Source organism: Somniosus microcephalus, chromosome 3, assembly GCF_052327205.1.
Source record: "Somniosus microcephalus isolate GS21.2 chromosome 3, FLI_Smic_1.0, whole genome shotgun sequence".
Lineage (NCBI taxonomy): Eukaryota > Metazoa > Chordata > Chondrichthyes > Squaliformes > Somniosidae > Somniosus > Somniosus microcephalus.
The window spans coordinates 123013870-123028792 of record NC_140989.1 but is presented as its reverse complement, the minus strand read 5'-3'; the positions used below and the strand labels follow the sequence as shown (position 1 = coordinate 123028792).

At 49.2% G+C, this 14923-nt stretch overlaps 1 protein-coding gene across 3 annotated transcripts in view; it reads left to right on the top strand.

Moving 5' to 3' along the window:
- abcb10 (ATP-binding cassette, sub-family B (MDR/TAP), member 10) overlaps positions 1 to 8351 on the top strand; it is a 29017-nt gene extending 20666 nt beyond the window's left edge. For 2 of the 3 annotated variants that reach the window (XM_085981563.1, XM_085981562.1), the window contains 7 exons: positions 1245 to 1340; positions 2315 to 2524; positions 2705 to 2784; positions 2923 to 3103; positions 3205 to 3248; positions 3424 to 3458; positions 4832 to 8351. In XM_085981563.1, coding sequence (XP_085837689.1) covers positions 1245 to 1340; positions 2315 to 2524; positions 2705 to 2784; positions 2923 to 3103; positions 3205 to 3248; positions 3424 to 3458; positions 4832 to 5087 — 902 coding nt within the window. In that variant the 3' untranslated portion in view covers positions 5088 to 8351. The remainder of the gene's footprint in view (positions 1 to 1244; positions 1341 to 2314; positions 2525 to 2704; positions 2785 to 2922; positions 3104 to 3204; positions 3249 to 3423; positions 3459 to 4831) is intronic. The other variant, XM_085981564.1, reaches the window with a different exon arrangement.
- The last annotated feature ends 6572 nt before the right edge of the window (positions 8352 to 14923 follow it).

The window sequence follows — 14923 nt, the reverse complement described above, 5'->3', positions numbered from 1 at the left end:
GTGTGCTTATTTTATACTAATATGTGTGGATATATATATCTATGCTGATGCACTTCTACATCTGGTTGCCCTTAGAAGAGGGTGAGTCGCTTTCTTGAACCGCTGCAGTCTGTGTTCTTTGTAGCAGTTTGATACAACTGAGTGCCTTGCTTCAGAGGGCAGTGAGTCAACCAGCCTGGTGTGGGACTGGAGTTGTGTATCGGCCCAGACCAGGCAAGGACGGCAGGTTTCCATCCTTGAAGAACATTAGTGAACCAGTTGGGTTTTACAACAATCCGACAGCTTCATGGTCACTTTTTTTTACTGATGGCGAATTTGTATTTCCGCATTTTTAAACTGAATTCTCAAACTGCTGTGGTGGAATTTGAACTCCTGTTTTCTAGATTATTAATCAAGGTTTCTGGATTGCTAGTCGAGTAACATAACCATTACACCACTGTACCCATCACATTCCTGCAAGTGTCAAGCTTGGTCATACATGGGCAACACATTAACGTTTTCTGGGTTCGAGAGCGGTTCAATTGGACACACCGGATGTTTTTTAATGGTCAGAAGAATAAATGCTGTTGTTTCATTTGCGTTTGGTCTCTGACTCCCACTGGCAAGCTTGCTCCATCAAGCAGGGAGGGCTGTGTCAATGGTGAGCTTCTCACTTACTGCTGCCACTCCTGAGATTGGGGCACTCTGCTGCTGAAAAGATCTCAAATCCAGCCCGCAGGGGGTTTCCCATGCCCTGGGTTGGTTGGGGGGTGTTTCTCGCGCCCTGGGTTGTTGGGGGGTGGGGGTTCCCGTGCTCTGGGTTGTGGGGGCGGGTTCCCGAGCCCTGGGTTGTGGGGGCGGGTTCCCGTGCCCTGGGTTGTGGGGAGGGGGGGTCCCGTGCCCTGGGTTGTGGGCGGGGGGGGGGGTGTTCCCGTGCCCTGGGTTGTGGGGGGGCGGGGTTCCCATGCCCTGGGTTGTTGGCGGGGGGGAGTCCCCGTGCCCTGGGTTGTGGGGGGGGAGGGGTTCCCGTGCCTTGGGTTGTGGAGGGGGTTTCCCGTGCCTTGGGTTGTGGCGGGGGGGGGCGCTTTCTACTCCCTATCCTCGGGTGCAGTTGGCACAGGACACGCTTTGCTTTGTGCATTGACGGACACTCTTGTTTGAATCATAAGTCAACCGTTGATGTATTTTGTTGTTTACTGTGTAGTTTTTGTACTTGGGATCATCCTTTGCAGTGTTTGATTCAATTCTGTCCTTTTCCTCTCCAGGCCTCAGCTCATTCTACTCTGCATTAATGAAGGGTCTCGGAGCAGGAGTGCGGTTATGGGAGCTAATCGAGAGGAAACCAGAGATGCCGCTGAACGGTCAGTTGCTCAGTCCAGACCGGCTGTGTGTAGCCTCTCGCTGGGACACTGCATGTAGACACTGCCCGATCACTGACACTCGCCACTCATACTCCCCGATCACCCACACACTCCGCTTGCAAGTGACGGATTTTAGAACAGGGGCCATGGCCTGGATCTGTGTTTCTCATTGACGTCAGTGAGCAGGATTCTGAAACCAATTGTCAGATTTGTGGATGATAGTGAAATATGAAGAGCAATGGAAAGTGACAAGGATTGAGTTGTGAAAATCAGCAGTTAGGTGGCAGGTGAAATGTAACACCGACGGTGCAAAATGGTGTCTTGGTGTATCATATGGGTACTAATTGACCAATAGAATTAGCAGCAGAGTCAACAAACGACCTGTATCCTGAGCGGTGGATATGTGTCTACTGAGGTTATGCCTGTGCTTGGCAAAAGAAGGTCCGCATGCAGTGAGAACCAAGGGGCAAGTTTAAAAGTATTGTTAATTGTTACATTGATTAAAGCCAAGAATCCCAGCCCACATCAACAGCAGCTCGCAGCTTGTTCGCAAGAAAGAATGGGAGATGCCCTGTACCTCTTGCCATCAGCTTTAGTTATCCGGGGGCTTTGCTGGCCTCTCGTTTTAGCTCTGTTGTGAGACAAGTTGGTTGGGACACGGCGCAGGAGTGCGGCATTTCCAGCTGGTGGGCGGTGGCGAAGACACCAATAACTCCTTTCTCGTTCAGTCAAGTGTCAAGTCCCCACTCAGGTCTTTGGAGGATGCGGTAAAGGTATGTGTGCTTCCAAAGAAGTGTGTGACTGCCCCCGGCCCAGCCGCCCCTGGCCCCATGATCCCCCCGCCGACCCCCCTCTGCCCGATGGGTCTGTGTGTTGGCAAGAGGAGGATATGCAACGTAAAATTTTGTAAAATCTGTCTCAATTGTACTGGTAGGTTGTGGTTATTAAAATGACTGCTTCTGTTTTGGTTTTAGAGGGTGTGGTTTTGCAGCCCGATCAGTTTAAGGGAGCCATCGAGTTCCGCTGTGTCCAGTTTGCCTATCCAACCCGGCAGGAGGCTCCAGTGTTCAGCGGGCTTGACCTGTCTATCCCAGCAGGCTCAGTGATGGCTGTAGTGGGACCCAGTGGCTCGGGAAAATCGACACTAGTGTCGCTGTTGCTCAGGCTGTACGATCCTGTTTCGGGTAAGTTTGGATATCATGTGGAATTGTAAATAGCTAATGATTCTCTGGAGAAATCCTGGTGGAAGGTTTGAGCTGGGCTGCCATTGCTATCTGTCCCTGCAGTGCACTGTGGGTGATGCAATGGCCAATGGGAGTCCATGGCAAAAAGCAGTAAGGATTTAGTGAGCGTTTCTGTTTCAGGCACTGTCTCAATCGATGGCTACGATGTACGGAGCCTCAATCCACACTGGTTGCGAAAAAACATGGGTGCAGTGAATCAGGTAAAATGGGTTCAAGGAAATGGAGTTTTGGGGAAAATTGGGGTATGGTGGTTACATTGGATTGGGTGTGATGGGGGTTACGGTGGGATAGGGGACACATTGTTGGGCTTTGTTGTTATGGATGTTTTTGGTTTGCAGGAGCCTGTTTTGTTCTCCTGCTCAATTGCTGAGAATATTGCGTACGGTGCAGTCCAGCCCTCCAAGCTGATGATGGAAGAAGTTGAAAAGGCTGCCAAGGTTGCCAACGCCTATGGGTTCATCCGCAGCTTCCCCAGGGGCTTTCAAACTGTAGTCGGGGAGAAAGGCATCTTACTTTCAGGTTAGTTAACCAGGCTGGGCTATCTCACCCGTCACTCGCTGTGAGACTGCGTTGAAAGGCTCTGCATACCTTTGACTAACGTCGTCCTGTCTCCTTGCTAGGTGGCCAGAAGCAGAGGGTCGCAATTGCTCGAGCTCTGCTCAAGGTGAGGCTCTTTCTTGACCTGGATTTTAACCTTTTCTCATTCTTCAAATAGCAACTGAGAGCCATGCAGCAGAACTCCCCCCCACCCACCTCTTCTGCTAGCACGCACCTCTAATTAATGTGTACGGTATTGAGAGAATTAACAGATGGTTACATTTCTTTCTATTCCTTTTTAGAACCCTAAAATTCTGCTGCTGGATGAAGCCACCAGGTGAGTGATTGTAGTGGATACATTGCTGATGCAAGAACTTGATGTTGAAAGAATTTTGTTCAATTTGTTGGCAAACCTTTGCTAAAACACAGTAATTAGCAAACCCAATGAGAAAGGAAATTGATTGAAATAACAACTTGCATTTTAATTGTGCTTCACAATTGGGGGTCACCCCGAAGTTTTAAGAAAATGTTACGGGGTGTGACTGAAGGCACGGTTGGAGAGGTCAGTTTAATGGAGGGTTTAGAAGGTAGGGAGAAGTGTAGAGAGGAGGAGGAGGGGTTTGGGAGAGAGTGTGGAGTTGAATAGCTTAAGGGTCTTCTGCTGATGAGAGTGGAGGGAAGGGAGAAGCACAGAAGAAAGGGAAGAGGGTCCAAGCAAGGATGTAGAAGTTCAGGAAGTTGTAGAGGGAGAGCGGTGCGAAGCTTGAGAAAGGGAACCGGATTTTGAAGTGGTTGTACTGAGACACGGAGCCATTGGAGGTCAATGAGGACAGGGCAAGATGTGGATGATGGGTCTTGCATCAGCTGTGACTTATCTAAGGTGGAGCTTAAGAGGCTGGCAAGAAGCTCTTTGGAAATAGCGAGCCTGAAGGTGAAAGGCATAGGTAAGGATTTCAGTGATGGTAGGGGTGAGTTAGAGGCAGAGAGAGGCTACACTTTGGAGGGCAGGAGCAAATTAATTTGGTAATGGACTAGACGTGAGCTTCAAAGCTGCGTTTCCGTCGAATAGTGCACTGAGGCTGTAGGACTTCAGGTTGGACCTGAACGACCGGCCAGGAAAAGGGGTGGGATCGGGGGCTAAGGCATGCGGTTCATAGCAGGAGCTGAACAGGGTGACTGTGCTGCTGTTAAGTGGCAGAAAATTCCAGCACAATTGTGACTTGATATCTGACGAGTCGCTCGGCAAGCTGTGGAACTGAGGGTAGTGGTGGGGGGGGAAGTAAAGTCGGTTCGGATGACGTTGCGTTCTCCATATTATTTCCGACAATGTACTGAAGGATTATTGCGATTAATATCTTTGTGGCAAATTATGTTGGGATTTGTTTTCAGCATTTTTGATTGGAATTGTGAATATTAATGGTGAACGTCCCACTTTTATCAATCAGTGATGTATCACCCTTGATAATTCTGCTTTCAAAAGGCTCTGAAATTCCCTGTCATTTCAGAGTTAAATATAATCTAAATTTGGGACAGACAGTAGCCCAGCCATGAAGTTGGGAGACTCCACTCCCACTGCAGAACAATGATCAGAGAATCCTGTATGAATTCACGCTGGTCCCAAATGGCAGAAAATTGGGAGCACCATCAGCCTGTGCCTGTCTGTTCTTTTGCCTCGTTTATCTTGCTCTTAATGATTTTCTCCTCACCCAGTGCGCTGGATTCAGAAAACGAGTACTTGGTGCAGGAAGCTTTGGACCGATTGATGGAAGGAAGAACAGTGCTGATCATTGCCCATCGCCTGTCGACTATTCAGAATGCCGATGCTGTTGCTGTCCTTGATCAGGGCAAGATAGTTGAGTGTGGCACACACCGCCAACTACTTGCAAATTCCGAGGGATTATTTCGAAAACTTGTGGAGAAACAGACGTTTTTACAGGACAGTCGAAGACTTGTGTTGAATGCTTAAATGTGCCTAAATTTTAATCATTTTTCCCAAGCAAACACATCAAGGCCAAAGACGGCAGAGGAATGCTTTGGATTCTAATTGACCGCAGCGCCGATTGCGAAGTAGATTTTAAGCCTGCAATTCTGCACAGTGTGTGTTCAGGATCTGCACTGAGGTAGATGCTGAAAAGTGTCAGGTGCTGACCCAATGGAAGTCAGGAAGCCCACTTCACCCCTGAGCCACATTCCGTACATCTCACAGGACCAGCTGCACTGTGACATTGTGGAACCCCTGGGCAAGTCTTCAGCCTGTGACTCTGGGAGAATGAGAAAATACATTTTTCAATGACTGAAGTTTCTCTTCCACAAAGTTTTAAAAAATGTTATATAATTTTTGGGAGCCTTCTTCAAGGAGTGTGGGGAAGCCCCACATTTAATAAGTATCTTTCCCCACATGATATACAGGACACCAAATTCCTCCTCTGACAGTAAAGTAAAAGACTTGGACTGGTTGAAACTCACCATTTAGAGAATATGTACAATTCTGTGTATTTGTGAAATTCAGAAGTGTAGCAAAATGTTTAATTCGTTGAGATGTTTAATGAAATAATTAATCTTGGATGTTTTGAATACGTATATGGATTTTAAATTGGTATTAGAGACAATTGACTCCGAGCTATGGTACCATTTTTACAGCAAAATAAAAATATTACCAATTCATAACTTATTTTAAATCGAGCCTTTATTTTACTTATCCTATCAATTTTCTCCCCTCCCTGCCCCCCCCCCCCCCCCACACATGTTGACTACAATAAATTTCGCCCAAGACCCTGAGGTAAGTGAACCCTGAGACAATCCCAGGCAGTGTGGTGACCAGCAAAAGGACAAAGGAGCATTAGATCACACACCCCCCGCCAGCGATGAGCTCACATGAGCCACGCATGCGCTCGTGGCCTTTCACTCTGTCGGGCCTCAATGCCGCCTCAGGCTAAGCATTAACTAATAAATTGACAGTTTCCAGATGCCTTCCATGAACCACTGAGATGTTCAACTGAACATTCAATCTGAGGCACGTGTTGAGTTCCAGCAGCTGCCCACCTGAACTCTGTACAGGTTAACTGATCATTCATCTCACTTGCTGTTTGTGGGACCTTGCTGTGTGCAAATTGGCTGGTGTGTTTCACTATAGTACGAATGTTTCCCTACATTAGTAGCTGCAGTTAAGAGATTTAGAACAGAGGGCAGGAGACACCTTTCAAAGTTGAGGCTGTGGAATTCACTTCGAGGGATAGGATCTTACAGTACAGAAGGAGGCCATTCGGCCCATCACGCCTGTGCCTGGTCTTTAAAAGAGCTGTCCAATTTAGTCCCACACCCCAGATTTTTTCCCCATAACCCTGCAAATGAATCCTCTTCCAAGTACATGTCCAATCCAATTGCCTTTAAAAGTTCCTATGGAATCTGATTCCACCACTTTTTCAGGTAGTGCATTCCAGATCTTAACAAGCCTCTGTGAAGAAATTTCTCATTATTTCCCCTCTAGATCTTTGCCAATTATTGTAAATCTCTGCACCAGCTCCAGGGCCTTGACATCCTTCCTGAAGTGTGGTGCCCAGAATTGTACACAATACTCCAGCTGAGGCCTAACCAGATATTTGTAAAGGTTTAGCATAACTTCCTTGGTTTTTGTATTCAATACCCATATTTACAAAACCAAGTATCCCAGATGCTTGCTTAACTTCTCAACTTGCTCTGCCACCTTCAATGATTTGTGAATATGTACCCCCAGATCCCTCTGTTCTTACACCTCCCCCTCAAAATAGGACCATTTGATTATACTGCCTCTCCATGTTGTTCCTCTCAAAGTGCATCACTTCACACTTATCCACATTATATTGCATCTGCCATGTGTCTGCCCATTTCATCAATTTGTCTGTCCTCCTGAAGTCTGTTAATATCCTGCTCACTATTCACTACGTTGCCAAGTTTTGTATTGTCCGCAAACTTCAAAATTGTACTTCCTGTACCCAAGTCCAGATCATTTATATGCAACAAGAAAAGCAATCGTCCTAATACCGATCACCACTACTCTGCTTACCACCCTTAGCTAATTTTGTACCCAAATTACCACTGTTTCTTTGTGAGGGAATACGCCATATTTCAGAAAGATACACCATAATATGAACAGAATTCTGATAATACATGATATACTAGATTTAAAAGTCTGGAAAGCCTTGGAGACACAGGCTGTAAACAGAAAACAGGCTTCTGAGATAAACAAAGTTGTAAAAACCAAACCAGCTTTGAAATGGGAATTAGTTAAATATACTAAAACAATTACCCTATTGAAATGGCAGTTTGGCGCTTCCGAAAAGTCTAGGGTTTGCAACCAACACAATGGAGAAGACCCAGTTTAAAGTGTTAAGAACTAACACATAAAACAGAAACACAAACATTAAAAGAGGCATATGCCTTTGAAAAGATGACATCAAGTAAAAGAAACACCTGCTGGTCAAATAGTTTTTATGTTAAACTTGGAAGACGGGAAACACGATTAAATATGCAACCAATTGAGATAGCTAGAAATGCATGAACCACCCTAGTATAGTGTCTTTAATATATACATAGTAAATATGATACCAACAAGAACACTTTGAAGATATGACTTCAGTAGATACACCAAGCAATTACATTGTGTTTGTATTGAACTTGGAACAGTAAGGAGTCATAATGTCTGCTAAAAACCAGTACAGCCAATATTAAGAATTGAATGAAAGCATTTTGTAAGAATGGCATCAAACAGAAACCATAGCTGTCATATTGTTTTTATAATGGTTTTGGAACACTTAAAGGTAGAGACATAATTATGCATGCAATAGTTGAATTGACAGTAAGATAGAAAGCATTCAAAAGAGAGAGTGATTAAGACAATTAGCTGACATCAGCAGAGAACTTCAAAGAATAAACCACTGCAAAAAGGGTATAAAAATAAGAGCATTTCAAACAAAGTCAGAACTCGCTGAATGGGCCAAGCGTTTTTCAACTTCACAGGCACGCTCTAAGTTTTTAACTGAGTCTTGGGAAATCAAAGTAATTGATTTTGGTGGATGTTCTGGATTTAGAGATAAGTAAGGAATGTAGAAATGTAACGCAGTAAAGATTTGAAAATAAGGATCTCAGAAATAAGAAATGTAAGCTATCTGTATTTTGAATTGTTAATGTTGCGACTGATTCAGCAGCTGTTAAATGAATGTCGACTCTTAAATAAAACTATATATTTTTAGAATTGTCTCAGAGCATTTCTGTATAAACTCGCGAACCCAATTTCTGTACACTCTTTTGTAAGGAGTTGCAGAATTCTGGGGGGTATTCCGGACCCTCATAATATCCGTAAGGTTACAGTCTAGTTAAACTTATTAAAAGTGCTATCTGGAGGATGGTAACATCTTCAGTCGTTCCTTTCCTTTAGGGAGAGATAGCCTGAACCTTTAGACCCATTTAAGCGTCTTATGCAATTTGGCTATCTCTAACTTAAGTTTAAGGTGAACGTCTGGGGAATACGCCTGATCTGGGGTAGCCCGAAAGGGCTAGGACTTGTAATTATCCCTTCATCTTTAATCCTATGTGCTTCTATTTTCCGATTAAGTCCTTTTGAAGTACTTTTATGAAATGCCTTTTGAAAATCCATGTATACATCTACTGCACTACCTTCATCAACCCTATCTGTTATTTCATTAAAGTACTCAATCCAGTTAGTCAGACACGCTTTGCCTTTAACAAATCTGTGCTGGCTGTCCCTTATTAATCCATGCTTCTCCAAGTGACAATTTTGTCCTTGTCAATGGTCTCTAGTAGTTTTGTCACCACTGAAGTTAGACTGACTCTTCCCTTCCTCAACTTCTCCGTCTCCATCTCTGGGGATAGGTTATTGACAAACATTCACTACAAGCCCACTGGCTCCCACAGCTACCTGGACTACACTTCCTCCCACCCCGCCTCCTGTAAGGACTCTATTCCATTCTCCCAGTTTCTCTGTCTCTGCCGCATCTGCTCTGACGATGCCACCTTCCATACCAGTGCTTCCAACATGTCTTCCTTTTTCCTCAACCGAGGATTCCCCTCTACAGTGGTTGACACGGCCCTTAACCGTGTCCGTTCTATCTCCCGCACTTCTGGCCTCACCCTGCCCCTCCCTCCCGGAACCACGATAGAGTTCCCCTTGATGAAATATATGCCTTCATCAGCCCTTGTGTTTTACCTGCTTTGTATTGTGTGTACCGCCCCCTTTTTCCTATTGTGTGTATTGGCTACGCCCCTGTCTTTTGTCATATAAAGGTCTCAAGAGCTGCATGAGTCATTCTATCAGACGAACCCGATGTGGAAAGACCTGCAATGTTCTTAGTGATTAAAAGCCTTTAGTTGAATCCTTTAAACTCCTTGTCTTTGAGTTATTGATGGCACATCAATTTTAATCACTAAAACACCAAGATGGATCGACTCCTGAAACCAGAGCGCTTGGATCTGGACCCCCATGCCTCAGACGCAGCCACACAGTTCGGACACTGGTTCCAATGCTTCGAATTTTTCATTGCAAACTCATCCACCGCCACAGCAGCCGCAACCGCCACCGGAGACGTGAAACTGGGAATCCTGCGAAACTGGACGAGCCATCGGGTCTCCCCTCTCATCCAAGATGCCACCAGATACGGGGATGCCTGCACCATTCTGAAGGCCCACTACGTGCGGCCAATAAACAAGGTGTACGCCAGGCATCTTCTGATGCGCTATCAATTACTCATAAAAGACTGAGAGTTAAGAGAGTAACTAAAGGCTTTTATTAACAAAAGAATGAAGGTCTGCCTCGAGTGGTTGACCAGTCCAGAATACAAAGGGGCTGGGGAGCAGTCACCTTTATACTAGGACTTGTGGGAGGAGTCAGCCGAGGCATGTCCAGGCATGTACACAGTGGAATACAAACAGTGGTTTACCACATTCACCCCTTGTTTAAAATTGAGTCCGGCAGCGTGAAGTGTATTAAAAGTTAGTGTATTGGAGTCTCTCCGGAGGTCTTGTCTGCCGCTGTGATTGGCGTGGCGACGGCAGGGGTAGTGGAGCTTCCGGCGTCGAGTCCCGCGTAGGCTGTGGCACAGGCGTGTCGTCCTCGTAGGTGTCGAGCGGGTCGCTGGGCCCAGGCCTGCCGTCTGCTGGGGCTGGATATCGGATTGTGGGGGGGGGGTGGTAGTGAGTAGTGGGTTACTGCGGCCCCCGAGGGTGCAAGGTCTCTTATGGAGACTGTGTCCTCCCGCCCGTCCGGGTATGCAATGTAAGCATACTGGGGGTTGGCGTGGAGGAGGTCGACCCTCTCGACCAGGGGGTCCGTTTTGTGGGTCCTCACGTGCCTTCTCAGTAGGACCGGCCCTGGGGACGTCAGCCATGGCGGTAGCGATGTCCTCGATGTGGACTTCCTTGGGAAGACAAACATTTTCTCATGAGGGGTGGCGTTAGTGGCAGTGCAGAGCAGTGACCGAATAGAGTGGAGCGCATCGGGGAGCACATCCTGCCAGCGGGAGGTTGGAAGGCCCCTAGACTTTAAGGCTAGCAGGGCGGCCTTCCAAACTGTCGCATTTTCTCTTTCCACCTGTCCGTTCCTCCGGGGGTTGTAACTGGTGGTCCTGCTTGTGGCAATACCCCTAGTTAGCAGGTACTGACGGAGTTCGTCGCTCATAAACGATGAGCCCCGGTCGCTATGGATATAGCTGGGGAAACCGAACAGGGCGAAGAGGTCGTTCAGACATTTAATGACCGTGGCACTGGTCATGTCCGGGCAGGGATGGCGAACGGGAAACGGGAGTACTCATCAATAATATTGAGGGAGTACACATTGCGGTCGGAGGAGGGGAGAGGCCCTTTAAAATCAACGCTCAGGCGCTCGAAGGGGCGAGTGGCTTTTATCAGGTGGGCCCTGTCTGGTCTATAAAAGTGCGGTTTGCACTCAGCGCAGACTTGGCAGTTCCTGGTCATGGTCCTGACCTCCTCAATAGAGTAAGGCAGGTTGCGGGCCTTGATGAAGTGGAAGAACCTGGTGACCCCCGGGTGGCAGAGGTCATTGTGGAGGGCCCGCAGTCTATCGATCTGCGCGCTGGCGCAGGTGCCACGCGATAGCGCATCCGGGGGTTCATTGAGCTTCCCGGGCCGGTACAAGATCTCGTAATTGTAGGTGGAAAGTTCGATTCTCCACCTCAAGATCTTGTCATTTTTGATTTTGCCCCTCTGCTTGTTGTTAAACATGAAAGCAACTGAACGTTGGTCAGTGAGCAGGGTAAATCGTTTTCCGGCCAGGCAGTGCCTCCAATGACGCACAGCCTCCACAATCGCCTGGGCCTCCTTCTCAACAGCGGAGTGTCTGGTCTCCGGGCCTTGGAGGGTTCGTGAAAAGAAGGCCATGGGTCTCCCCGCCTGATTGAGGGTAGCGGCCAGGGCAAAGTCGGACGCGTCGCTTTCCACCTGGAAGGGGATGGATTCGTCCACTGCGTGCATGGTGGCTTTGGCAATGTCTTCCTTGATACGGTGGAAGGCTAAGCGGGCCTCTGCCGTCAAGGGAAAAGAGGTGGACTTGATCAGCGGATGGGCCTTGTCCGCATAGTAGGGGACCCACTGGACATAATAGGAGAAAAACCCTAGGCACCTCTTCAGGGCCTTGAGGCAGTGGGGCAGTGGGAGTTCCATAAGGGGACGCATCCGGTCGGGGTCGGGGCCGATGACTCCGTGTTCCACAACACAGCCAAGGATGGCGAGGCGGTTTGTGCGGAATATGCACTTCTCCTTGTTATATGTCAGGTTCAGGAGTTGGGCGGTGCGGAGGAATTTTTCGAGGTTTGCGTCATGGTCCTGCAAGTCACGGCCGCAGATGGTCACATTGTCCAGATATGGGAAAGTGGCCTGCAACGCATTTTGATCTACCATCCGGTCCATCTCCCTTTGGAAGACGGAGACCCCGTTGGTGACGCCAAAGGGAACCCTAAGGAAGTGATAGAGGCGGCCGTTTGCCTCAAAGGCAGTATACTGGCGGTCCTCAGGGCGGATAGGGAGCTGGTGGTACGCTGATTTCAGGTCAATGGTCGAGAAGACGCGGTACTGCGCGATCCGGTTGACCATATCAGCTATGTGGGGGAGTGGGTAGGCGTCCAGCAGGGTGTAGCGATTTATTGTCTGGCTGTAGTCGATGACCAGGCGCTGCTTCTCGCCGGTCTTAACGACCACAACCTGGGCTCGCCAGGGGCTGGTGCTGCCCTCAATAATCCCTTCCTTCAGGAGCCGCTCCACTTCGGTTTTAATGAAAACCCTGTCCCCGGCACTGTATCGCCTGCTCTTTGTGGCGATGGGCTTACAGTCGGGGGTGAGGTTAGCAAACAGTGGGGGGGGGGGTGACTCTGAGTGTGGAGAGGTTGCACCTGGTGCGCGGCGGGCAATTTGGGAGCTGCTGGCTGCGGACTGTGAGTGGGGGTAGGGGTCCACCGTACGCCATTGTAACACTTTTAAGGTGGCACTGAAAATCTAACCCCAGCAGGACGGCAGCGCAGAGGTCGGGCAGGACCAGAAGTTTAAAATGATCGTACACGGTCCCGTCTACTACGAGTGTCACTACGCAGTAGCCGCCGATGTCCGCCGACTGGGACTCGGAGGCCATAGAAATCTGCTGGTGCGCAGGCAGGACTGGGAGAGAGCAACACCGCACCGTTTCGGGGTGGATGAAGCTCTCCGTGCTCCCAGAGTCAAAAAGGCAGATTGTATCGTGGCCATTTACCTTAATGTCCATTGTGGAGCTGGCCAGCTGGTGCGGCCTCGCTTGGTCCAGTGTAACGGATGCCAGCGTAGGGGTCGGTGTGTCGCTGCGGGTATCAGATGAGGCGGTGTTGGGGGCCTGCTGCGTTCCGGCTGTCGTCCAAGATGGCGGCATCCATGATCCCCATGTGGCTGGAGGCGTCCAAAATGGCTGCAGTACCGGTGGTTCGCACATGGCCGGGGAGGCCCAAGATGGCGCCCCGCATGGCCCACACGCGGCGCTGCTGGGGTTCGGGGTGGCTTTGGCCCTGCAGACGTTAGCGTAGTGTCCCTTCTTCCCGCAGCCCGAGCAGATCGCGTTTTTCGCCGGGCAGCGCGCTCTGGGGTGTTTTGCCTGGCCACAGAAGTAGCATTTCTGGCCTTGGGGCACTGCTGTCTGGCCTTGGGACACTGCTGCGGTAGTTGAGCCGTTGCTGGGGTGTGGCTGGGGTGGCACGGTGCTATGAGGCGGTCCTACCGTGTCCCAGGCTGTCATTCCCCGTGGCATCCACGGTGCAGAGGAGTAGGCATCCATGCCCCGGTAGGCTGCATCCAGTGATAGTGCGAGTTCAGAGGCCTTGTTGAGGTCGAGGTCACTCTGCTCCAACAGTCGCTGTCGGGTGTAATTGGATCTGTGGCCCGCTACAAAAGCGTCCCGGATAAGTTCCTCTGTGTACACGGCGGCCTTTACATCCTTACAACCACAGGCCCGGCCAAGCACAGACAGTGCCTGAAGGTATTCCACGGTCGATTCCCCAGGTTGTTGTTTACGACTCCCCAGAAGGTGCCTGGCGTACACTTCGTTCACTGGGCGCGTGTACTGGTCCTTGAGGAGCTTGATAGCATCCGCGTACGAGGTCGCGTCTTGGATGACCGAGTATACTTGGTGGTTCACTTTGGAGGTCAGGACATTCAGTTTGTCCTCATCCGATTTGATTGCTGCGGAGGCGGTCAGGAATTTTTTGAAACACTTAAGCCAGTGAGTAAACTTGGTGGATGAGTCCGCCTCCCGATGATCTAAGTCCAGGCATGCTGGTGTGAGGATCTTCTCCATTATAAAAATGTTGTTAATAAAATTGATGCGCTATCAATTACTCATAAAAGACTGAGAGTTAAGAGAGTAACTAAAGGCTTTTATTAACAAAAGAATGAAGGTCTGCCTCGAGTGGTCGACCGGTCCAGAATACAAAGGGCTGGGGAGCAGTCACCTTTATACTAGGACTTGTGGGAGGAGTCAGCCGAGGCATGTCCAGGCATGTACACAGTGGAATACAAACAGTGGTTTACCACATCTTCTGACTACTCGCACGCAGCGGCATGGTGAGTCACTAGAGGACTTCATGCTAAGCCTAAAAGTACTGGGCAGAGACTGTAACTGTAAGGCCATGTCTGCCATCGTGTACACGGAGGAGCTGATCCGAGACTCCTTTATTGCGGGCCTCAGTTCAAATTACATTCGGCAGAAACTGTTTGAAAAGGAGGGACTGGACTTAAAACAGGCTATGGGTATAGCGCGATCGCTGGATATGGCCCAGAGGAAGTCTGAATCCTGTTCCTCAGGCCACGCGGCCCACTCCGCCTCGTGCGCGCCGTGGGGGCCGCCATCTTGGAAGCCATCTTCACCTCCCAGGTCTCAGGCCAGCCCAGCACCATCGGAGCCCCAGCCCCCACCCAGGAGCCCCACTACTGCCGCGATGCATTGGGGCCCGAAATGCTACTTCTGCGGCCAGGACAAACACTCCAGGCATCTGTGCCCAGCGAAGGGCACCACCTGTTTTAAATGCGGGAAGAAAGGACATTTCAGCAAAGTCTGCAGAGGGAACCCCGCCTCCAACTCCACCACCGCCGCGTGCGCGCCGTGGGGACGGCCATCTTGGACGCCATCTTGTCCACCCTCATGGAGTCCACCATCTTGCCCCGACTACACGGACCTCCAGGACCCACTGGTGGCCTCGATCACAGTGGATCAATCCAGGCCGCATCCGTTGTCTCAATCGATGATGGACATAGAGGTAAACGGGAACAAGGTTAAATGCT